The sequence below is a fragment of the Microtus pennsylvanicus genome, chromosome 14 (assembly GCF_037038515.1).
Source record: "Microtus pennsylvanicus isolate mMicPen1 chromosome 14, mMicPen1.hap1, whole genome shotgun sequence".
Classification (NCBI taxonomy): Eukaryota; Metazoa; Chordata; class Mammalia; order Rodentia; family Cricetidae; genus Microtus; species Microtus pennsylvanicus.
Genome location: NC_134592.1, coordinates 70575688 through 70602338, shown reverse-complemented (window position 1 = coordinate 70602338; position 26651 = coordinate 70575688). Strand labels below are relative to the sequence as shown.

At 41.4% G+C, this 26651-nt stretch overlaps 1 protein-coding gene across 3 annotated transcripts in view; it reads left to right on the top strand.

The window, feature by feature from the left end:
• The window catches only part of Crppa (CDP-L-ribitol pyrophosphorylase A), a 235738-nt gene that overhangs the window by 26827 nt on the left and 182260 nt on the right, over positions 1-26651 (top strand). For all 3 annotated transcript variants that reach the window (XM_075948043.1, XM_075948042.1, XM_075948041.1), the window contains exon 3: positions 8087-8236. In XM_075948043.1, coding sequence (XP_075804158.1) covers positions 8087-8236 — 150 coding nt within the window. The remainder of the gene's footprint in view (positions 1-8086; positions 8237-26651) is intronic.

Genomic DNA, 26651 nt, shown 5'->3' with positions numbered 1-26651 from the left:
AAGCCCCGAGGAGCAAACCAATAAGCAGCCCCCTTCCATGCCTCTGCATCAGCTCCTGCCTCTAGATTCCTGCCTTGTTTGAATTTTGTTCTGACAGCCTTTGTGATGGACAGTGCCATGAAAACACAAGCCAGATGAACTCTTCCCTCCCCAAGTTGCTTTGGTCATGGTGTTTCATTATAGCAAGAGGAACCCTAACCAGGACTGTGTTATTTTCTTAGCGTGGTCTATTAGGCCTACAATATAAACGTTAGTGGAAGTCAGATTTTACTCCCTCATTCTGTTGAGCTTAAGAGACATTGTTGAGAGCAGACTGTAGGTACTCTACTCCGAATTGTTGCATTGTTATGTAAAATGTTGGATTTTCAGACTTCACCTTCTTATTGGTGATACCATTTTGCAAGCAGCTGTTGACTCCACTTTGAACATAGAAGATGGCTGTGTATCTGGGCTGACACAAGGTTAGTCAGCAATATTCGTGCAGCACAGACTGATAATTAACTTGTTACTGGGAGTAGAAAAGGTCCTGTTCACAGAGGTATGGGGTAATTGGTACACATGAGCATATTCATATGTTCAGGAAAAACATGCCTGAGTGTTTCGTAGGCACTGTAGAGAGAGGAGAGGTGACAGATCCCTTGTCTGGACTCCATACATGAAGAGCTGGAAACTGCAGCAGCGGGAGCCCCATCGACCTATTATTGATCAACTATGTGCATCAAGGGACCGTCAGAGGAATGACTGCCTCAGGTGCTTTGGTTTGGTGGGTTCATGGTTTTGTTGTGGCCCACTCTAATTGCTGTCTGATTTTCTTCCATTCACCTCTCTAACTGTCCATCCATCTGCTCAGTTTCTCGGTACTAGTTCCTCACTTTCACCTCTACTGCTGGATTCTGTCGCTCTGACCTTGCGGTCTGACTCTGCATCCTCAGCCCTAGTGCCTTTCCAGGTGGCTTCACTTCCAAGATTCCTTTCCCAGCTTCCTGGAAACTGCTTGCCTTTTTAACTCTGTAGTCATTTTCTGATTTACTTATGTACATACATAGATATGCACACATATTTGCCATGTGATGTGCAATGTGTGATGACAGTTAATATTAGTTACTAATATTAATTGATACTGAATTAAAAGAACTTGTGTTTGCCTATCAAGTAAAACAGGGATATTTTGTAAATTAGACTGACATTTCCATAGTGTTTTCATAACAGACATGTTTTCATATGACTCAATCCTTCTTTCCTTCTATGTATTATTATTATGCATATATCCTCTATGTGTTACAAAGTGAAATCCATTGTCAGAATTATTAGCTCTCTAGCCCCTTCTAGAAGCTGGAAGGAGAAAAGTGAACAAGCAGGTACGGTTTATAGTTCTTGTAGGCATTTTTTCTTTATGGGCATTACATTCATGTTCTCATCCATTGCCATTTCCTTATTTCTGGACACCTTTATCTCTATTCAATTTTTGTTTTAGTTAAATTTCAATATGTGAATTATGTATCTATTAATTAATTCAGTTGCTTTTTAATCAGTTAATAAATGAAGGGAGAAAATGACCATTTCCCTGGTTTTACAGAATCTTCTCAGTTTCAGGAGGTCCCATTTATTAATTATTTCTCTCAGTTTCGAGGCTACTGGGATTATATTTAGGAAGTGATCTGCTGTTCCAATGCATTCAAGTGTACTTCCCATTTTCTCTTCTATGAGGTTCAGTGTTGTTGACTTTATGTTAAGGTCTTTGATCCATTTGGAGTTTTGTGCATGGTCATAAATATGGATGCATTTTCATTCTTGTATATGTTGATATGCAGTTATGTCAGCACCATTTGTTGAATATACTTTATTTTTTCCATTGGATATTCTTTGCTTCTTGTCAAAAATCAGGTATTCATAGGTGTGTGAATTGATATCCAGGTCTTCAATTTGGTTCCATTGGACCTCCTATCTGTTTTTATGCTAATACCAAGCTTTTTTTTAGTCCTGTAGCTCTGTAGTAGAATTTAAAGTCAGGGATTGTGATGTCTCCAGAATTTCTTTTATTGTACATGATAGTTTTGGCTATCCTGGGTTTTTTGCTTTTCCATATGAAGTTGAGTATTATTTTTTCAAGTTCTGTGAAGAGAGTAGATAACTTTGTCTTGTTCCTAATTTTAGTGGGATCATTTTGAGTTTCTCTATATAGTTGGAGGCTGCTTGACCTAAAATAACCACACAGAAACTGTATTGTTACAACAATGCTTGACCTATTAACTTACTCTCTTTATTGGCTAGCTCTTAAATCTTAAATTAACCCACTCTTATTATTTTATATTTTACCATAAGACTCATGGTTTACCAGCAAGGTTCCAGAGTGGCTGTCTCCATGGTGGATTCATGGTGTCTCTCTGACTTCTCCCGCTCTCTCTCTACATCTCTGTTTGGATTTCCCACCTGACTTTACTCTGTTAAACCATTGACTGAAAGCAGCTTTACTCATTAACTAATAAAAGCAACACATATACAGAAGGACTTTCCATACCATTTCTCCATTAAGTTTGGTGCTGGCTGTTGGCTTGCTGTATATTGCCTTTGTTATGTTTTAGGTATGTTTCTCTCCAAGACCTTTATCATGAAAGGATGTTGTATTTTGTCAAAGGCTTTTTCAGTATCTAATGAGATGATCATGTATTTTTTTTCCAGTTTGTTTATGTCTTGGATTACGTTGACAGATTTTTGTATGTTGAACCATCCCTGCATCTCTAAGATGAAGCCTACTTGGTCATGGTGTGTTCTTGCATTCGGTTTGCCAGTATTTTATTAAGAATTTTTGCATTGATATTCATGAGTGAGATTGGTCTGTAATTCTCTTTCTTAGTAATGTCTTTATGTGGTTTTGTATTAGGGAAATTGTAGCCTTGTAAAAAGAATTTGGCAATGTTCCTTCTGTTTCTGTTGTGTAGAACAATTTGAGGGTTAGTTCTTCTTTGAAATAATTGGTATTAGTTCTTCTTTGAAATCTTGGGGAATTCTGCCCTGAATCCATGTGGTCCTGGGCTTTTTTTGGTTGGAAGACTTAAAAATTGTTTCTATTTCTTTAGCAGTTATAGTTTAGCAGTTATATTTAATTTGCTTATCTGGTCTTGATTTAAATTTGGTAAGTGATATTTATCCAGAAAATTGTCCATTTCCTTTAAGTTTTCCAATGTTTTGGTGTATAGGTTTTTGAAGTATAACCTGATGATTCTCAGGATTTCCTCTGTATCTGTTGTTATGTCCCCCTTTTCATTTCTGACTTTTTAATTTGGATATTCTTCCTCTGCCTTTTGGTTAGTTTGGATACAGGTTCATCTATTTTGTTGATATTCTTGAAGAATCAACTCTTTGTCTTATTGACTTTGTATTGTTTTCTTTGTTTCTATTTTGTTAATTTCAGTTTTCAATTTGATTATTTCCTGCCATCTTGCCCTTCTGGGTGAGTTTGTTTCTTTTTGTTCTAGAGTACTCAGGTGTTGCTCTTTGTAGTGTTGTGTGTGTTTCTTACCTTGTCTACACATCTTTTCCTTTGATTGGTATAGTTGGGGCTGTCTGTGTCTCCTTTGATCACTCTTCCAGGTACCAGTGAATCCAAGGTTCAGATGGTTGCTCCTCATGATAGAGTCCAGGCCATGGTTCTAGACGTTACTTGACATTTTCGGAGGTTGCTTGGTGCCCCTGAAGGCCACTCTGCAATCCTGGAGGTAATTCAGACCAGCTCCCATGAAGGTAGCTGGCTTGGGCCTCTCATATGGAGGTTGATGGCTCAGTCCTGATTTTGTGGTGGTGGTTGGCTTGGGCCTGCATCTGTGGAGGTTGTTGACTAGGGCATGCTCTGGAGAAGTTTGCTGGCTTGGGCCTGCTCTGGTGGAGGTCACTGGCTTGGGCCTGCTCTGGTGGAGGTCACTGGCTTGGGCCTGCTCTGGTGGAGGTTACTGGCTCAGGCCTGGTCCCATGGAGGTTGCTGGTCTGAGCCTGGTCTTGAAGAGGTCTGTAGTAATAAGGGCGGCGGGGCCGTGTCCCCAGCACCCCGGCTGCCTGGCTAGCTTATGCCCGAAATAACAACACACAAACTGTATTCATTTAATCACTGCTTGGCCCATTTCTATCTAGCTTCTTCTAGGCTAATTCTCACATATTAATTTAGCCCATTTCTAGTCATCTGTGTAGCGCCCCTAGGTGCGCTTACCAGGAAGATTCTAGCCTATGTCCATCCTGGGTTGGAGCTTCATCACGTGCGTCTGCCTGGGAGCTGGGAGCATGGCGTCTCTCTGAGGCGTCTGCTCCCGAGAGGAGAGCTGTGGAGTCTGAGCTCACTTCCTCTTCCTCCCAGCGTTCTGTTCTGTTTACTCCTCCCACCTATCTTCTAACCAATGAGGGCCAAGCAGTTTCTTTTTATTTAACCAATGACCTTCCTCCTGAGAGGTCACTGACTTGGGCCTCCTTCCACAGAGGTAGCTGACATTGCTGATGTGTTTTAACCATGTGGCTTTTTTCCCTGTGCTTTAGACGAGCTCTTGTTGCTCATTTTCTTTAGATTGAAGAACATATTATCTAATCTGTAAAGTGAGCTGACTTGCAAAGCATTTCTTTTTGTGTTAGTTTATATTTTGTCTTTGGAGATGTTGGTTCTGTTGCTGTAAACAAGATTATCTTCTTTCAGAGTGACTGCTGCCCACTGCTTTCTAGGACCCACTGTTTCAGACGGGGCAAACTGGTTAGCTGCTGCAGAGTCATGCTACTTCTTCTTGGCTGTCAATCCTAGAATTCCCATCGGAGAAACAAAATCCCCGAATTCCTTGCTTCACTTCACACATGACTCCCTTAGCTCTCTTAATTCGGCACTAAGAGCTGCCTTGAAACCTACATTTGCTCCTTACCTGTGGCAGGGTCGTCGCTTCCCTCTTTCCTTCATGTGCCAGTCACACTGTTGTCTTTGGGTGTAATGCTTTATTAAAGATGCCATGTTTTCAAAAATGAGTGTTTCTCCTCCCAGATATTGACTTGTTCCTACTGCTTACTTTCCAAGAGATTTTATTTGCTTGCTTGTGATATGGCTGATGCATCCGTCGTGAGCCTTTTGCACAGATAGCTTCTGATGTCGCTTGCTTGGATTTTAGAAAGTTGGGTTTGTATAGCAGTTGAGATGACGGGGTTCGATGTGGTTGGCTCTGAATGCTTTGACCCCCCCCCCCCCGTCTCTTAGCATCACTCTAATGGTTCAGCATCCTCCTCCGCTAGCTCTTCCGCTCTCGTTTTTTATAACTCCGGTGGCATACTTCCCCTGCAATCTGACCCGATTAAACATTGGCCTTTCTGCAGGGCTAGGTTTAAGACCAATGTTTAAAGTTTGTTTTGATCCTAGTGGGTGGGAGTTTTGCTTGCTCTGCTTCCTGTGTCTTCTGGTAAATAGCCAGGCTTCAACTTAGCTTTCTTTTGGTCTCACGTAGATTCCAGTATTCTCTTAATTGCTCATTCTAGTATTCTCCTTTTTCCAAGAATGCACTTAGTTTGAGTTTCTGTTCTTTTTGGAGGATGTTTATAGGCCTTTCACTTTAGTCCTGGTCTCCCCGACTATGGACAATTACTCCTGCTGTGAAGCTGTGGAGCAATATGGAGCCTCTTCTTTTGGAGTGACACCCTAGTCATTGTGCTGCCACTAAAACAGAGCCTTGAAGATTTGGGCTGTGGTTCTGCCTGTCTTTCCCTGGCATAGAGATTTTGCCCTCGATGTGAACAGGAGAACATCTGGGCACACCGCACAGTTTCAGAGTCTCTACAAGTTGCTGAAGGGACCGCTGCTTCCCTACTTTTTCCAGTATGAGCTGGAACTGACTGGCCGTGCTTTTGTTTGTTTTGGTTTTAGTTTCCCCCAAGCCCTCTCCCCATCCGTCTCTCCTTCTCCCCCTTTAAAGCTCCACTGCCTCACAGGTAGCTGCTGCTCCACTGGGTTGAGGATGGGAAGAAGAACGTCACTGCTTAAATGCATACACTTTTCTTCTTACAACCAATATTCAGATTTTTTCATATAGTTTTTATTGGCCGCAGACCTTTGGGACAGTTCTTACAGGCTCTCAGTGATTACTTTTAAAAAGGTTTTAAAAATGCATTTCAGGGGCTGGAGGGATGGCTCAGTGGTCAAGAGCCCTGGCAGCACTGGCTGCTCTTTCAGAGGACCCAGGTTCAATTCCCAGCACCTACATTGCAGTTCACAACTGTCTGTAACTTCAGTTCCAGGGAATCTAACACCCTCACATAGACATACATGCAGACAAAACACCGATGCACACAAAATAAAAATAAATTACTTAAAATATGCATTTCATCCTTTTAATTTCCATTTCATTGGGAAAAGTCTATGATGCTTTTTGCCCTCCCATTTTTAGATATCACACATTCTCTCTTAGTTTTGTTTTTTTTCTTTTCTTTCTTTCTTCTTTTTTTTTATGGTTTGGCTTGGAACTCTAGTACTGCCTATAGGTAGTTGTCATGGAAGTTTAATATTTTTCTTAAAAATTAGAGTAATTGTGTTTCTTTTCCATTGGGTCCTTAACCTCTATGGTAGGTGTTGGGCACTGTTTCCCCTCACCTTTGGCTTATGGTAGGTGGTGGCACTATTTCCCCTCACCATTGGCTGTCTCACTTTTGCAGTTGTATCTAGGATCCACATTTTGACTTGATGTTCTGGAAACATTGTTGCAATTATAAACCATCTCCTTGGTTCATATATCAGCTCTGTTTTCATCCCACTGGCTGTGACTTCTGTGAACTAGCAGGTAGACCATCTTGCTCTGGTGATGATGTCCTCTTCTGTGAAGTAGCACGTAGACCGTGTTGCTCTGGTGGTGTCCTCTTTAGAGCAGGCTCCTCTGTTTGTTTATTCCTGTCATGGGCTGGGACTGTCGTGTTACAGTTCTCTGAAGAAATGGCATGTTGATGATACAAAGGGTTAGTTGACAGCCCAGCCCCCATGGATGCTTCCTTTGAGGTTACTTTACTGAGGTAGTTGTCTGGTAAGGACAGTCAAGACCATAAGTGAAAACCTATTGAAAGTAAAGGGCAGAGGGTCAGGCATGAAGGAGCCGTCTTTAACGTGCAGTTTCGCCGCAGCCCTTCATAAGCCAGAGCTTTCCTCGTAGGAATGGAAATGAAGGGATGCGTGCCATGCCTGAGCAAGTGCTGCCTGGACATTGTGTTTGAAAAGAGCTGTTTGTGAAATGAATTAGAGCAAGACATAAATTCATTGCTATTCAGGTTGTTTAGTCTCAAAGTCGTGATCCTGGGGAGTTTCTTCCTTTAATGATCCAATGTGTAAATTAAATTTTCTGAAAGCACACTCATTTCTAAGCATTAATTTGAAACTCATTTTAATTGTTTCACAATAGTCTTTCTTTCCCTCCCAACTTCAGGGAAAACCCAATTGTCTTGTAACCTTCTTTAGAGAGTTTGATCTCAGTAGCTTACAATGGAAAGGGTTGTGTATTTCATTTATTTATGGGTGTGTGAGAGGCGTGTGAGGGTGCACGTGACACCATGTGCATGGGAAAATGAGAGGTCCATGCGTGGGAAGGTAAGGGGCCAGTCCATGGGAAGGTGAGGGGTCAGTCCATGGGAAGGTGAGGGGTCAGTCCGTGGGAAGGTGAGGGGCGCATCTGTGGGAAGGTGAGGGGTCAGTCCGTGGGAAGGTGAGGGGCGCATCTGTGGGAAGGTGAGGGGTCAGTCCGTGGGAAGGTGAGGATTCAGTCCATGGGAAAATGAGGGGCCTGTCTGTGGGAAGGTGGGGGGCCCGTCCATGGGAAGGTGAGAGGCCTGTCGGTGGGAGTCTGTTTTCTCCTTCCACCATGTGGGTGCCAGGGTCAAACTCGGGCCACTTGGATTGATCACAAACACATTTATTTCCTTGCTGAGCCATGTTACCTGCCTGATGTGGGAAAGCAGTTGAACATACAGTGAAAATGGTATTTCCATGTTGAAGTGCATGCTTGGCTGTGCTATCCTATGAAACTGTTTTTTAAATTTTAGCTATTAGTTGTGAACTGAGCAAGCGTTTGTTGAGGTTTCTTTTCCCTTGTAGGCAGCAGGAGCCATCCGGCCTCTGGTGTCCACTGTCATCAGTCCCTCTGCTGACGGCCGCTTAGAGCACTCACTGGACCGCGCCAAACACAGGGCCAGTGAAATGCCACAGGCTTTCCTCTTTGATGTGATCTACAAAGCATATCAACAGGTAAGAATCGGGCTTTCCAAAAGCTACTATTCTGTTGTGCTCTTTGAAACCGCATCCACATTCGAATTTCTAGAAAAACCTGCAAGACTCAGCATATTGTTGTGCTCCAGGGCGGAGTGTACCACAGGCGAGCAATGAGAGTACTCTATTGGTGTAGAACAGACATGCAGGCATGCAGGGAGAATTCCTTTGGAAACGGCTGAAGCTCTCTCCTTCTTTTGATGGGTCACAGACAGCAATTCTGGAGCACTGGAAATGCAGAAATGTGTGTAACGCCTAGAAGTCCATTAGAGGCTCAAAGCCCGTGGTTGTAGAGTGGTCACATAGGTTTCCTCTGGCTAGCACGTGCAGAAATTCCACATTTGCAGAAGGAATGCAGGTGTTTACTGTAAACAGGGCTGTGCATTCCGATAATTCCCACACCAGGGTCCCTAAACGCTGGTCCACACACACCTTATAAACAGGGCTTCATGAGGATAAATTTTCTGCATAGAGATCTAGACATCTTAATTAAATATTTAAGTTAAGTAACTATAAAAATATCACCCCCACAAATTGATACTTGGGTATCTGTATTTTTTCTTTCATTTGGAAACCTTCTGTACTTATATAATTTTATTGCTAATTTACATATGTGAATAAGTCATTACTGAGTGTCACAATCAGTTTCTCAGAAACTTCTCTGTAAAATAAGGTGGAGTAACTCAGTACTCAACTGGCATTGGGGAATCCGCGAATGTGTTGAGAGAGATGGGCAGTTAAGGTTATAGGGTAATGGTAATTAGATTACAGAATGGTAGTGGTTATTCATATATATTACAAACTGTTTGGGCTATAGTTAAGACTTATTACTAACTAGCTCTTACATCTAAATTAACCCATTTCCACTATTCTATGTATTGCCATGTGGCATGGCTTTTACTGGTCTGCTGCCGTCTTGTTTCTTGGGTGGATGCTTTCGTGTCTCTTGACTCCGTTCCTCCCCATCCAAGTCCTCTATTTGATTGTTCTACTTAACCCTCTCCTGCCTGTCTATTGGTCAAAAAGCTTTTCTTATTAACCAATGGGAACAATATACACTTATAGTGCATAGAAGCATTCCAAAGGCTAGCATTCTGTGTTGAGGAGCAATTACAAAATCAAATTATTTCCTTTAAGCAGAAGCAGTATGGGAACCAAATTACTACTTGTTTCAGGATGACAGTTTTGATATACAAACATCCTGTAAACAGAAGCAGATTGGCTTCGTGAACATCCAAAATTCTTTCAGCACCAGGTAGAAAGATGGTATTGACTAGAACTTGGATGATGGCCAATTAGACCACAGTTTGATAGAGACCATGGGCTCTGCACACTTTTTTTCCCTTTCTGTGCAATCACAGAACTTATGCTAACATCTGTAAGCAACAGCGCTTACTTACCAAGCCAGAGTTACCTAATTATGGTCTGTGAGAATGTCGTCATCAGGCCTGGTTGGAGGGGTCACAGCAAGATTGAGGCTGAGACAAGTTTATTACAAGCAATCAGACTTTTTATACCTGTATCAGAAACAATACAATGGCAGTTGCCAGGATCAAGACAATGGTAGTTGCTAGGATACCATGATGTTTTCAGGCTGTACAGAGTACACAAGATTAATGTCTAAGACTAATTGTCCTGTCAGAATTCTATATGCTTCACTGACTTCTAGGGAAGGCAGAGAAGCACGGGCAGCCTGAATGCTTCATTGCCGGAAGGAGTGCCTTGTTTTCTCAGGCACTGAAAATCATACAGTGGCCCAAGAGACCCAGACTCTAACCTGAAACACCTGTGACACAAGCCTCTCAAGGGAGCTAGACCAGGACACATGATTCCCTGCAGTCCCCCCCTTCAGTATGTGCAAGTCCATCTTTGAAGCAGACATGGAGTAGCAAATCAATCTCAAGGCTATAAAGCCCTCAGAATAACCAACAAAAACATTCTCAGAGACTTTCCTATGGTCCCCTCTTTAGACGTTCAATTAGAGACTCAAAAAGTATGACCAAAACCTTTGCTAGGTTTTGTGCAGCAATGGAAAGGGCTATTCATTTAACTTTAAATGCTGAATATTTAATATTCTATCATTCAAGGCCTGAATATCTATGCTTAAATTGTCATGTGACCATATATTCCTGTAAGGTGATTAGGAATCTAACACCAGTTAAATTGAGAATAATTAAAATAAATAGGAATGTTATTCTCTTCCTAGTTAGCAAAGTAAAACACAGGACCAGGTGCACTATGCCAGGTATGTCTTAGCAGTAACAAATGCCATCACCAGAGACAATGTATCAAGGAACAGCAATTCTTCATCCCCCCCCCCCCCCTGATTTCATCCTTAGTTCCCTCATCTGAGTCATTGTTGGTAGATTCCATTCTTGGCTCAATGACTCTGCTGCCCTATTTAGTTTGATTTCTTCAGGGGAAGCCTCTGTAGACACCCATGAGCCTTTTCATCCACCTTCCACGAATCAAGTCCATCTTTTGGTATCCACACTGGCTTTTCAGCACCCCGAGGAAACACACAAAGAGAGCCCCAGCTCCAGTGAGTTGTTGGATCTGGGCCGTTCCATTGACCAGATACACATCTCTCCAAAGGACCATGAACCTGAATGGTTATTTTTCTTGGCGGGGGAGGATCCAAAATGCTCATCTGCAGCAGTAAGACGAGATTTAAAACTTGGCTAACCCTTGCCCAAATTAAAAAAAAGTATATAGAATAGAAAATAGAAAATAAAATAAAAACTAGAATGGGTATCCATACTAAGTTGTTCAATGGTTCCTTCCCCAAAAGATTGACTTTGATGCAATGCCTGTGATGTGGCTTACAGCTTATTGTTGGCCAAATTCCTGAGAAAGCTTGGCAGAGTACACAGGAGCACCGTCAGTTTTTAGTGTTCCAGAAGGGCCTAGAGTAGTAACAGCTTTTAGTAAAGAGGTGATAACACCTTTAGCTTCTTCTCCTGATAGGGGAACAGCAAAATTGATCAATGAATAGGGGTCCACAATGATGGGAACGTATTTAAGCCTACCAAAACTAGCGTCACGAGTGTCATATATGTGTAAAATGTGATCTGGTGATAATCTGCATGAGTTAGGGCAGAAGAAGGAAGAGAGAGTCATGATACTAACTTTTACACATGAAGGGCTGAAGTGTTTGTTGATGAAAGCATACATGAGATTCTCATGCTTCCTTTAGGTTGTTAGTTTCTAGGACAAGAGATAGGGATAAGAGGATATCTGCCTTGGTATTTCTTCAGACAAAGGTCCCGGAAGATTAGAATGCAAACTAATATGGCCAAGGTAAACTGGATTTTTCCACATCTGCAAGTCCTGCTGAATTAATTGTAATAATTCACAGATAGAGGTTCCTGATTAAGTGTTCCGTGCTGCTTCTAGACACTGTACTGCCAAGACCATGTCTGTGGCATCTCTATGCACTGCCTATGCAGAGGGTATTGGCTGAAGTTGTGACTGGTAGGACATAGGGTAGCGTGTTTGGATGTCAATCAGCAAGTTCACTGGAAGAAAAGTGAGTATCAACTTGAAAGGGATATATGGCCAAAGTCAGTTCTAAAGTCATCCGAAGTATTCAACAAAAGCTCCAACTGTTTTGTGTCATAAGGAATGCATCTAAAGGGCTAATCCAAGTTTTACTTCCACAAATGTCTTTTAGCATTTTATTATTTTTAGCAGAAAGCAGAGTATTATCTTTGTAACGTGTAGAAAAGCAAGAGGAAACAGCGCTCTAGCTCTCCTTAAAGCAGTAGCCACAAATATTGGGCACAGTCGATGCACCATCTGCCCTTTGAGGACTATAGCTAGAGTGAACCCTAGCAGGCCCAGTGTCAGCACAGAAGCTGGCGTGAGTCATTAGTTTCTCCTTTTTTTTCTCAGGGGACAGCTGGCAGCCTGGCATGTAGCATTAACATTCTCATACACCAGTTGCTTGGCAGAAATCACCCCTGCCTCTCCATCAACTATCAGGCCACAGACCACCTGCAAAAGACGAGAAATGAAATCTTGATATGGCTCATCAGTCTCCTGTCTAATTCTATACAATACCCTCTTTCTGCCATGCTTGCAGTGCCAAAGTATGGGTTTGTCTATAAGCCTCAGTGGATATGTGACCTGTTGTTGAGCATCTCTATGCATGCCTTCTGTTGATAGCGTTTCAAAAGGCATGGGTATATTATATCATTGACTTCTAATAGCTTGGTCCTGACATCTTTCTGAACTGTCAGTTTTCCACAGTAAATATTCACCTCCAGTAGAACAAGCTTTTGTCAAGGTTTTCCAGTCAACAAAAGCATCCCAGAAATAGAATCAAGACAAGACCCATGTTACAGAGCAGCTGGTCCATATTGCACATAAGCTTGCCTAAGGTCCTTAAGAGTCTTAAGGGAAGTGGGTATATAATTGCTACCTCCCTGTGCCAGGTTATTAGGGACTCACTGGGAAAAGAGAAAACCATTCCATCTCCTCTCCCTTGTCCCCAGTACAGAATCTCTTGCCTGGGAGACCTGGACCATGACATAAAAGGAATCAGTTCTCTTAAGGAGGGTCAGAACCCTCCCAATAACTTCAGAAAGAAGTTTCCTCAATGCTGCGTGCATTGCTTGCCTCATGGCCCTCTGATTGCACCATTACTGTCATAAGTCAGTGGTTGCTCTGGCCTTTTGCCTTATAGAAGGATCCTTGTGATTTCAAGACCTACTTGAGTAATTCAGGATAATTTTCTATCTCATGATTGTTAAATTAACAACCCTTTGCCACCTGTTAACAGATTATAGGGATTAAGGCATGGGAATGGTTGTACAGGGAAACATTGTACAGCATAGTACACGAGATGAGGACTAACTAGCTGAGGGGAAAGATTATTGGCCCTATAGCTAAGCAGGTCATATCCCAGAAATATTGAAGGAACTGTAAAGGAAATATTCAGAATAATAGGACCATTGTCCTGAGTGATGGACAAGTATTTATAGGAAATATTGAATGAAATATTTGGAATGATGGAACCATTGTCCTGAGTATTGAACAAATATTTATGGGAAATAGTGAAGGAAGTATTTGGAATGATGGGACCACGGGAAAATGTGTTCACGAATCTTATCAAATTGCTGATATCACTATTGATTGAAGATAATGGTGTACATGAGGATATGGTTTGAATTAATTTCAGAGAGAATAGAGGTTCAGTTTGAGGAAGCATATTGACACATTTGAGCAAGACATGAGGTTGGTAGCTTCAAGCAACTTCTGATCAAGGTAGATGACTTAAAAGCTTGTTGATTTACCTCCTTCAATAGAAGACAGTGGCAGAGTAAGAGAAACTCAGTAGTAGGGGAATTAAATACAGCAGACTTTGACTAGGAACGTAGATAGTACAGACGCAGGAGACATACAAAGCAGATGAATACAGATGAACTGTGTATGCGATGGGGAGGGTGTTGAAATTTGTTCTCTTTCTCTGTATTCTGTGTAGTAGGGAGCAGGTCTTTTATACACAGAAAAGCTAGGAGTGACATGTTATGGCCTTGGGAATTATCAACACTGCCATTTCATTCTTCTCTTCCAAGCTTTCTTTTGTGCTAAAGATTGAAGCCATAAAATTGTACATGGTAGACAACTGTCAACTTTACACTCTCATATTTGGCCTAAAACTATATAAAACATTTCTGATGAGAAAGCTAACAGGTCTGTTTTGGGGTTATTCATAGCAAACTCGGAAAACCTTTTGTTGAAACATCTACAAAGCAATTGAATGGTTCGGTCATTTGTGTGACCTTGAGATAAGACTTGCGTTGTCTCTTTATCAGAGAGAGCTTCTCTTTGTGGAACTCAAGTGACACTGCACACCAGAGTTCACCATCTTGTGATAATTGAGTAGAGATATGTTAACTGTAACCAAGGTTGTTTGAAGTTCAGTAAATGAGGTATGTATTTGGGTGTTAGAGATTGTTGGATGTTGTAGGTGATTGTTGGATGTTATAAGAGATGGCTGGATGGTGGATGTTGTAGGTGATTGTTGGATGTTTTATGTGACTGTTGGATGTTGTAGGAAATTGTTGAATGTTACAGGTGGATATTAGAAGCTGTAGAGTATTGTTGGATGTTGTAGGTGACTCTATTGGATGTTGTAGGTGATTGCTGGATGTGGTAGGTGACTGTTGAATGTTTTATGTGACTGTTGTAGCTGACTCTGGAATGTTGTAGATGACTCTGGAGGGCACAAAACCACACTTTTTCTCTGTACAGCTTGCTGTTCTTAGTTCCCTTTCAGCTTCGCCGTTCCCTTACCTGTGCTCCCACCATCATTTGATCCTTTTAGTTCCTTCGCAAGCTTCCTTCTGTCTGGGATTTGCATTGCTGTTTTGTGTTCCTCTTCAGATACCAAACAGACACTTAGGGAAGCTTTTCTAGCTCCAGGCAGATGAAGTTAGGCCAAGCCATAACATGTTTGTAGTTTCTTCCCACAGTGATTTAGGAATTCAACTAAATGAATTCCCAATGTGTGACTCCAGATAGGTGGGGAGCCCCATGTGTGACTCCAGATAGGTGGGGAGCCCCATGTGTTACTCCAGATAGGTGGTGAGCCCTATGATGATGGTAGGTGTCTTAGCTGGGGCTTCTTTTCCTTTTCCTGTCTTTTCTTTCAAAACCATTTATTTGCAGTTAGTGCATTTCTTTTGTATTGTTATATTAAATCATTTGCATGAATAGCTGCTATAATTATTCTTTTTAATGTTGACTTTTGTCATTCTTGATGTTTTAGAAATAGAAAAGACAGGGAGAAAAAAAGAATAATTTAAGAAATAGAGGGGCCACCATTGGAAAATGATGAGATGAATAATGCCATGTTACATGAATATTATGTAGACATTAAAAATCCTACTTTAGCAGGATTCACATTGTATGCATGGATTGTGTCCTTTATAAATCTTATCCAGTAAATACGTATTTAACATGAATGTACTTTATGTATGCCATACACAGATGCATTTGTAAAACTGATTATGAATAGGGAACAGATAAGGAAATAAACTATAGTGACACCATCAACTTTTGTTGGTCAGATTATAAATTTTTCCCTTTTAAAAATGTTTCTACACACATACATGTCTCTTATATTTGAAGGAAAAAAAAAGCTAGGTAGGCGCTAATAAATGTCTGGATTTGAATAGAAGCTATTGATTTGCCACAGTGCTTCTGCTCACTCTAACCCTCTTCTCCCTCGTGGATCTTCTCTGTTCTTTATTCTCTCAGTGTGAGCTGAGAATTTGTCTGTGCTGCTAGAACAACACAGGGAGATAATAAAGACTCCACAGAGCTCACTGTGTCCTGTGAACTCGGAGCAGGAACTTTCCATTGCATTCCTTATGCTCGACACAGAAGTGGTTTCTAGAATCACACAATACTACTGACCAGGGGTGCCCCAGAATAACAAATCTAAACCAAAAGTATTCCAGAACACGAGGTGATATCCTTCCTCTGTCCCCAAGAGCCAAGAGGCAGGCAGGAAACAGCAAGAGCAAAACAAAGCAGGTGCTGCTGTGCTTCACATAAATGTTCACAGGGTGGACACCTTTGGCGAAGGGAGGGCTGCTGTTTGAGAGGCAGGAACAATGGATTACCTGGTTTTTCTTAACTTTAGAAAATATTCTTTTTTGTTTATTCTCTCTCATATATTGTATTATGACTTCAGTTTCCCCACCTTCTTTTCCCCTTCCAGCCTCTCCCTCTCCCTCCTCTTTCTACCAGATCCACCTTGCCTCAGCTCCCCTCAGAAATTAAGAGGGCTCCCAGGATTATCAACCAAATACATCATAATATGCTGTAATATGATGAGTCACATGCCATCACATCAAGGCTGGATGAGGCAATTTGGTAAGAGGAAAAGGGTCCCAAAGCAGTCAAAAGAATCAGAGACAGCCCACGGTCTAACTATCAAGAATTCCACAAGAACACCCAGCTACACAGCCATAACATATATTTAGGGGACCTAGGTCAGATCTATACAGCCTCCCTGATCTCCAGGAGCTTCCACAAGTCCCAGTCAATTGATTCTGTGAGCCATGTTCTCATTGTGTACCAGATTCCCCTGGTTCTTCCCATCCTTCCTCTTCCTCTTCAGGACTTCCTGAGCTCTGCCTAACGTTTGACTATGAGACTCTGCATCTCTTCCTAGCAGTTGCTGGATGAATTCTCTCTGATCTCTTTGTTGAGGCGTCTGCTAGGCTCTGGTCCCAGAACACTCTGCAGGCAGGGAAAACTGTAGGTTGAAGGTTTTGTTACTGGGTTGGTGTCCCAATCTCTCCACTTCAAGCTGCCTGGTTAATAGAAGATGGCCTGTTCGGCATCTATGTCCCCCATTAGAAGGAATCTTTGCTAGGGTTACTCTTATAGATTTCATTCTATTAGCTTTCCATCTTGCTTCCCCCACCTTGAAGTCATACCCAAATCCAACTTCTCCCAGTCTTCTCTTCCCCCATCTGATTCTCCTTGTTCCCAGCCCTACCAACCCCAGTGTATCCTCAATATCTACTTTATTTCCCCTTGCCAGAGAGATTCTTCTGTTTGCCCGTAAGCTCTCCTTGTTACTTTGCCTCTCTGGGTCTGTGGATTGTAGTATGATTTTCTTTTACTTTATAGCTAATATTCACTTATAAGTGAGTACATACTGTATTTGTCCTTCTGGGTCTGGGTTATCTTACTCAGGATGATTTTTTTCTAGTTGCATCCATTTGCCTGCAGATTTCAAGATGTCATTGTTTTTACTGCTGGGTAGTACTCTACTGTATAAATGTACCATGCTTTCTTTAACCATTCTTTGGTTGAGGGACATCTAGATTGTTTCAACTTTCTTGCTGTTATGAAAAAGCTGTTATGAAAAGTTTTCAGCATGTGTCCTTATGATAAGATGGAGTGCCCTTTGGTATATGTCCAGGAGTGGTATAGCGGGGTCTTGAGGTAGATTGAGTCTCAATTTTCTGAGAAACTGCCATATTGACTTCCAAAGTGTCTGCACAAGTTCACACTCCTACCAGCAATGGAGGAGTGCTTCTAGGCTTCATTGTTGGGAAGCTCCACACATTCACACTCCTTACCAGCAATGGAGGAGTGCTCCCAGGCTTCATTGTTGGGAAGCTCCACTCTTTTCTTGTTGAACTAGGGAGCGGCGGGGCTGCGTCCCTGGCACCCAGCCACCCACATGGCTAGCTTATGCCCCGAAATAATTACATGGCAACTGTATTCTTTTAAACACTGCTTGGCCCATTATATCTAGCCTCTTCTCGGCTAACTCTCGCATCTGGACTAGCCCATTTCTAATAATGTGTGTAGCCCACGAGGTGGCTTACCAGGGAAGATCTTAACCTGTGTCTGTCTGGAGTGGGAGAATCATGGTGACTACTTGACTCAGCTTCTTTCTCCCAGCATTCTGTTCTGTTTATCCACCTACCTAATTTTCTGTCCTCTTAAAGGGCCAAGGCAGTCTCTTTATTTAACCAATGAAATCAACACAAAACAGCAGACTCCCACGTCATTTTCTTGCACACACATTTCCAAATATATGATGTTTAGAATGATTGGTTTATTAATTAGATTTTGAGAATGTACATGCACAAAAGATACAGTGAGATTTATTGTAGACAGATTTTCCTTTCTTTGGGCTGTCAGCTCACAAATAATTGCTTGGAGACTTATTGTTAGTTGTGAAAACTCAGCCTTAGCTTAGACTTGTCCCACTAGCTCCTATAATTGAAATTAATCCCTTTATACTAATCTACATTCTGGTACATGGCATTACCTCTTCTCTGTACTACCCTTCCTGCTTCTTCTGAGTCTGGCAGGTAACTGGATCTTTGGAGCATGGAACTCACTTTATATATCAGGCTGGCCTTGAACTCACAGAGATTCATCTGCCTCCGCCTCCTGAGTGCTGGGATTAAGAGTGTGTGCGACCACTGCTTGGCATTGACTTTTTATTATACCAGTCACAGCCATACATCTTTATGCATTACATGAATATCCCACAGCATTTTTCCTTTTTTGTCTAAATAAAAAGGGAAGGCTTTAACTAACACTCAAACTATATACAAGAGCAGGTGTCATGTAAGAATTACATTCACATTGTCCAGGCTACTAGTATTTGGCAGAATCAGAGAAAACGCTGTTTTATCTATCCCATCATAATTATGCACATCAAGTGCTGCGTGACTGTGACTGCTGACTCTACCCCTTGGTTCCCTGAGAGCCTAGTTTCATATTGGTGCATTCACTGCCCCACATCTGAGAAATTGCTGTGTTCAAGATGTGGCAGGCATTTTTACCTCTCACACTTGCTGCTCAAGTGCTCTGATGAGCAGCAAGGCCTCTTAAGAGAGCTTCACCTCTTTATGCTGAGCCTACAAGAGAGACTATTTTCTCAGGCCCTATGGAGATATTTGAACCTCATGTTTGATGCCTATGTAGATGTATTTTTCTTTAGGTCTTCAGCTACAAATAATGATATGAAAGTTATTATTATGAAAGCTAAGCTTAGCTTAGGCTTGTCTCACTAGCTCTTATAACTTAAATGAACACATTTATACTAATCTAAGTTCTACTCACGTGGCGTTACCTTATTTCTGTACAGCCTATCCTTCTTCCCCTGAGTCTGACTGACAATGTCGCCTTCTTCCTAGAGCCCCCTCTTTGCCCAGAAGTCCTGACTTTACCTCTTGCCTAGCTATTGGCGGTTCAGCTTTTTATTACACCTATCACAGCTATATGTTTTCACATAGTGTACAAATATCTCACAACAATTTACTAGTGACAGAAGTGTTCTATGGGATGTGAATTTATTAAAATTTTAGCTTGCCATCCTAAACTTTTTTGAGGGTATATATAGTATACATGTATATAGTATACATGATATTCTACGCTAGAGCTTGAGAAGAAAAATCTTTTTACAATACATTGCTTATTGAACTTTGAATGCAATGTTCTTGGGTAGTGAAATATGAGAAAATAAAGGATTGTTCCAGGGATTTGATTCATAACACATATCCCATGCACACCCCACATGGATTGAAATGAATAACGTCTGTGTCTTGTTTGGTCAGGATATTTGGGATTCAGCTGCTGAGTTAATAGAAAAATCACTGCAAGAGACGGGTGAAAAGTGTCTTGCTTTTGTTCTCTGAGCCTTGTGAATTTTAGAGGTTTATTTCTTTTTATAGTCTTATTTTTTGCTCCCTTCTCTTTCCTTTCGGATCATTCAGCAAAGATGAAATAGGACAGTACTGAGTGTGTGGTGGTGTTTGGATAGAGTTTGAGGTTATTGCTAATTTCTGTCTTAGAAGAAGGAGCCTAAGAATGAACCTAATGGTATTACTTGGGGACCGACAGAGGCATAAGTTGTTTGTCAACATGGATATGAATGGATATGAGGAAAGTGATAGGGAATTAAAACTGTGTGTGTGTGTGTGTGTTTGTGTGTGTGTGTATGTATGCACACTCCTGCACCCACAGGGAATTAAAATGTGTGTTTGTATGTGTGTGTGTATGTGTGTGTTTGTGTGTGTGTATGTATGCACACTCCTGCACCCACATATGTATGTGTGTGTTTGTATGTGTGTGTGTATGTGTGTGTTTGTGTGTGTGTATGTATGCACACTCCTGCACCCACATATGTATGTGTGTGTTTGTATGTGTGTGTGTATGTGTGTGTTTGTGTGTGTGTATGTATGCACACTCCTGCACCCACATATGTATGTGCAAATGAATGAAAGGAAGAAAGAGGAGGAATGAAAGTGAAATGGCTAGGGTTTAAAAGATAAAGCACTCTGAATCAAAAAGGGGCAGCTTTTCATATTAATGTATCTGCAAACCATTATTTCATCCGGCATAAGTGTCATTTGCCAATCTTTGTGGCAGTTGTGCTTCTCAGTGGGAATGCAAACAGGACTCGCGCCTGTGTTGCCTCAGAGTGTACACCACTCAGTCTCTGTGATGAGTTGGGGTTGAACACTATTCAACCAGTGCTTTTCTCTACTTGTCATCTTTTCTTCCTACTTTAATTTTTCTTCTAGCAACTGTTGCACAAGGTACACTGACTTAGCCATGTTATTTTTCTGCTCTTCTTGTAGGAAAATTCTGGAGGTCAGATCAAGCTTCTGTGGCTTTGCTGGGATCTTCAGACACAACAGTCATTGTGCAAAGAAATTCGTGGTCATTAGTCTAAACCATAAATTGTTTTCTTTCCTCCGGTTCAGTTCCAGTGTACCAGGATACATTTATAATGATCACCTTAAGCTCTGTAGCATGAGTTTATCAGTAGTTCTAGGCCCACAGTATGTACTCTCTATTTGAATGTTTAATGTTCTGATCTTTGTGTGTCCACTGACTGTCTACTCAACTTCAGCTGATTTGACCTAGTGAAGATAAAGCTTTCTATATACTCTCTCGCTTCTTGTTGCTTATCTTCATACTCTGTGCCTTGCTGAAGCTCATATACTAAAATATGAGCTCTACAAAGGTGATATTAAAAGCGAGCCTTTCAGGGGATCATTAGAATCCATCCTAAAATTGGGATTGGTTTACTTACTGAAAGAGGCCACAGGAAGCTTGCTTCTGTTATAAGGAGATAGCAGAAAGACCATCTTTGCAGTTATATTTTCTACAGAGAGAGTGCCCTGTCTATGTACAGAATCTGGTGACTTGATTTTGGACTTTACAACCTCTAGAATTATAAGAATTTTTCTTGTTCATAAATTTTCCTATTTGAGTTATAGCAGTCTGAATAGGCAGACTTGTTGAAATCTCATTAATACTGATAATTTGTATTTATTATTCATTTTATTCTCTGTATCTTTCTTATCGATTTAGTATAGTTTCTTTTATAGCCTAGATATTATTCCTCTCCTGATTTTACTGACCATGTATATCTTCTCTTAATGTGTCAGTACTGTCTTTAATGTATTTCATTTTGATGCTTTAAGCTCTGTCACTCTTAGGTTCTTTTGAATTTCCTGTATATGGTGATACATTTATTCTCCTGGCTTTACCTTCTCACTTCACAATTAAGTAAGTCTTCAGTGCATTTGGATAGCACTTAAAATGTTCTGCAATACAGGGCTTGTATCGCCTCCTCCTCCTCCTCATCATTCTCCTCCTCCTAACTTTTTCTGACAGCATTCATTAGTCATCCATTCTTAGTAATTTCTGCCTCTTTTGTGTTATTAATCTCTGTTATATTCATATGTTGAGCATTTGGGGTACATTACTTGATGATTTCAGTGAAGCCACTTTAATTTTCTTAATTACTTTCAAAAATGTCTTTTTTGGCAGAGACTTCCCAGGAATCTAAGCCCTAGGCAAAATTTAACTGCTGATACAAGAAGATATATTACTAATCTGTCCGCTGTCAGGAGCACACATAGCTTGCCTCTGCATCTCCCAGATAGGCTGATCAGAACGTCTGCATGCTTCTCGGAGTTGACTGTCCAGAGAGACAAGGTTTATCTCCCTTGCCTTAGCTTCAGTCCCACAGAGACAACTGATTTATCAATCCCTGCTGCCATCACCACACCACTTCAGAAATGAGAAAGCCAGATGCCTTGCCACGTCCCATAATGCTTCGCCTGTGTCCTCAGTCCCCATGTCTGTGGCTTACATGCTGACCAATTGCTTTATCACACAGGCTTGGGAGAGACCAAGGGATTCAGAGATCAGCATGCTATGTGATTGGCAATCCATGCACTGACCTTTATTATATTTTTATAATTATTATAATTCCTTATGTTTGGATATTTTTATTGATATTCACTGGAATTATAAACAAGAATTAAACTGATGTTCTTTTTTTGTTTGTTTGCTTTGTTTTTTTGTTTTTCAAGACAGGGTTTTGTGTAGCTTTGGAGCCAGTCCTGGAACTAGTTCTTATAGACCAGGCTGGCCTTGAACTCAAAGAGATCCACCCGTCTCTGCCTCCCAAGTGCTGAGATTAAAGGCATGCACCACCACCACCTGACTAGAATTAAACTTAACCAAAGGCCTCTTTCCTGCCAGGCAGGCTGAACAACTGACATAGAGGTCCCTGAGAGTTTCCGGCTATTCTAGCCAGTGAGATTCGTCATCGGACATTCTCTTACTGCTTACACTGCTGGCCGTTAGAAGCATGGCCTGGCAGAGGCCTGTTTTCTGTAGACTTTTCTGTGACTTCAACCCTCCTTCAGTGGTTGGCGAGCATCAGCCAGCACTCAGCGATCCCCCCTTTCCAATATTTCTCTCTGCCTTTTGTTTCTTTCCTCCCCTACATTCTCAGTTTTGTGAGATTTAATTGTGAGAATACAAAGAGATGACCCCAGCTAAGACCCGAAGCAATAGTGGAGAGGGTGCTCAAACTGGCCTTGCCCTACAGTCAGATTGATAACTATCTTAAATGTTACCACAAAACCTTCATCCAGCAATGTATGGAAACAGAGGCAGAGAACCGCAGCAGAGCACTTGACTGAGCTTCCAAAGTCCTGTTGAAGAGTGGGAGGAGTGAGAATATGAGCAAAGAGATCAAGACCATGATGGGGATACCCACTGAAACAGCTTACCTGAGCTAAAGGTAGCTCATCAACTCCAACCAGACAGGGAAGGAACCAGCATAGGGCCAAAATGCATATTTTTTAAACATGCATGTCTCATATAAGGTAGTCATTTTATGAGATGTTTGATGTCAACGTTGTTTGAGTTTTAATATAAGCTCTTTGGGTGTGTGACAGAGGACTAGCCACTGCCAAAAGACTGAGAAGGGAAAGCTTTGCTTTGAAGTGGTTTTGGCAAGGGTTTGGTCTATAGGTATGCCTTCTCGTACAATGAAAAGTCTATTTGATTTCTAAAGTAGGTTTGCCTACAAATGTTACAGCTATCCTGTTTATGAATTCACCCACATTATAGAAATTACCCAGCTCTGAAATATTTTGTGTTGCCTATACCCTGCAAAGTTGCATTCTCTTAATCCACATAGTATCTGTCGTCTAGTTCACATTTTTGTTCATTTTATTTTTCATTTTTATGGTGTTGGAAAAGGAACATAGGACTTGTTGCTGCTATTCAAGTGTTCTATAACTGAGCCATGACCTCAACCCCAATATCACAGACTTTTAATAATATAATTTTATATGATTCAAATTTAATGTCTTTATTTTATGAACATCCTTATTTTGATAAAGTCATTGATATTTCCAGCTATGAGCTAGTCCTTTTTTTTGTCATTTTCTGGATAATTGCTTATTTTTCCAAGACTTTGAGTAGACTATTTTTAAAGATTTTTCAGGACTAGTAAAAAGGAGTATTTTTTTTCATTTCCAGTCATCAGAATAAGATTTTGTTATTGAAATATATGTGCATTGTTGAATACCAGAATATCTATATATTTCATAAGCCTTATGGTTAGTATGAAACATAAAACTATGCCCCATGTCCTATGGATTGAATCAAATCACCACCAAGAGTTTTTCATCCTTCTTGTGACAGAATAGCCTATATAGCCAAACCTCTGGTGGCTGAAGCTGACAGTGCTCCTGTGGGAGGTGATGGGAAGTGGCCTATCTGATGGACAAACTTATACACAGACAGTGAAGTGTGGCCAAAAACATGCAAAAAATGGGACATGTTAAATCTCTGAGAGGGATTCCAGCTGATGAGAATTTATATGACATGCCACTTAGTGCCTTGCTCTCAGTGCTAAGACCATCTTTACTGTCTTGGTGGACTCTTTAAATACCTCCATTGCCAGGTCCTTTAAAGATGGCATATAGCCCAGCAGATGAAAAGGCTTCTCTTTCCAGCTCTGCTGTGTATATGTGTGTTTCCCTGCTGCACAACTACCTTTGTGGGTTCAGAACTCACACAATTAACTCGTTAGCAGGGATTTGTGCCTTCGTTGACTTCCTGTTGTCTGCCCGCTTGTCACATCTGCTGGCATCTTCAGTCTGCTGGTGTTGCCACAGTGGACTTTGGGTTGTTGATAGCATCTGCAGGCTCACCAGTCAGTCACCCGGTCATTCCAGTGGAGTGCCCAGCTTTAGTCCTTTGACTGGTGATTCTGACACGTTACTCTTGACTTGATGAGCTTAAGCCAACACTGGCCTCACTAAGCCTTAAACTTTCACAATTTCTGGTAGGCTATGGCTCTACATTTGCCAAGAAAGTTTGAATATCACATTCAGATTAAAAATATGCTGCCTCGTGAGATTTACTCCTTTGGACTATGTACATTTTTGAGAATTCTCGTCTCTGTCCTCTCCCTTCATATCCCATACTTTTATCTTTCTGTCTCCCCTCTCCCCAAGCAATGCAGCCCAGGCTGATATCATATTCATAATTGATTGTCCTGCCTCCATATCCCTGGTGTTGGGAACATAGGAGAATATGTGACCATATCCAGATGTTGGAGTTGTGTGAGTTTTTTGTAATTAAACTACCAAATGTAGTTTAGTCATTGTGTCCCATTGCTATGTTCAAGTCACTGTGGAGTGTATGGCTTCTGACTGAGTGACAAAGGACAGCTTTTCTCCTCTGATTGCCTCCTGGCCCTTGTAGGGTCTTATGAAGTCTATAGACCTGTGAACCTGGTATGGTAAATGAATTGCGAATCTATCCCATAGGGTTAAGAGCCACTGGTGAGACAAGCTATATATGTTACTCTGACCTTCCTACAAATCTTTGCTGGCTTCTGAACACCATATACAGACAGCAGCAGCATTCTGGGGATCCAGAGAAAACACAATGCAATGGTCGGAAAGACATTCAAAGCCTTTGGCAACTGTGCACTGGAGCAGGGCTTGGTCTTGAGTTCAGGTGCTGCTGTGTCCATAGGAATTTGATAATCACTGATAGGGTTCATCATTGAGAATTCAGATGCATTGTACCTTGTAGACTATTTCCCGAAGTATACTACAAACCTTCTGGAAAATATCAAACTCTAGTTTGTAGAGCAGTTACAGGGTCCAGTGCATAGTTAAGATTTATTGTATATTCAAAAATGACTTGTACTATGGCAGTACTGGATTTTAAATGAAAATACTCCTTAAAAAAAGGAAAAAGAAAAAAGTTGCTATAATGAATAAGCTAAAGAATTTCAAGACAGAGGCAGAAAGAGTAATAAAACAATAGAGAACTACAGAGCCAAGTTTAGTGAATACATTGTCTGTGATGAACAGCACACTGAAGAACAGGACTTGAAAACAGGCTTGGTTTCGAGAGACCACGATAGAAGTTGCTGGTTGCCTCTCAGCCTGGCCCCAGGCCTGGAGCAGCAGTGCTTCTCTTGTGGCCTCTGGCTGGAGTAGTCAGGGACCAGCCTGTATTTAAAGAAGAACATTCCCTGGGAACTTGTGGAACTCTTTAATTCAAAATCGCCATTATGTTTTCAGAGCGAGAAACATGTATCATAGCTCCTAAAATTCCTATCACTTTTTCACTGGACTAATTCAGTACCTTTTCCTGCTTCCAGCCAGGAGAAGCTGTCTCATTTGCCAGAATACTGAGAATTCTGGAACCATGGTGAAATTTGGGGTTTTAGCGGTGTTGATGATACTTTGTGATTTCACGTGATTAGGATATAAACTGTCAGCCAGTAAGGAGGTGTTGCTACTTCTGTATGTTTTCCAACCAGATTTTCTTTTAAAATTATGCATAAAGTTGTAAGGGTTTACAGCAAAAACCTTATGAGATGGACGATGGCTCAGCAGTTAAGAATACTTGCTGCTCTCCAAGAGGACCTGGGCTTCGTTTCCAGCACCCGCAGGGCAACCCTAACTCCAGTTCCAGGTACTGACTGATACCCTTTGTGGCCTTCACAGGCACCAGGCCCATGGGGTGAACTCACATACACTAGCAGACTCTGAGAACCTGACAGGGACTTGGAGTTGGTTAGAGACAAATACATACGCTGTCATCTTATTGAGCCAGCTGAAACTTAGCTAAAATGGAAACCATACCTTTACCCCAAACTTTCCCTTGTTTGAGGGGGCAAGGGCAAGGCTATTTGATTACCTACTATATGGACAGAGTAGTCCCTAAGAGGGGGTTATCCCGTTATTAAAGCAAGATGGCAATACTTGTTAGGGAGACTGGCTGTTAAGTAGCAAAGCAAGTCAAAGGCCAAAGCTCTGTCAGGTTCCTGATGCGTTTCCACAACCGCTTCTCACACTGGTGGAGTGTTTATTTTAATAACGGTTGGGAGGCACATGCACATGGCCTGTGCATCTTTCTGATAAGATTTGATGGCCCAGTGTGACATCTGCTTATTCACGTTCAGTCTCTACTGTCATCTGTTCTTCATCTCTCTGGGTTAAGGCTGTGGCTGGGCCCTAATGTCAGATGTTGTTTTGATATGCATACCTCAGGAAAAATA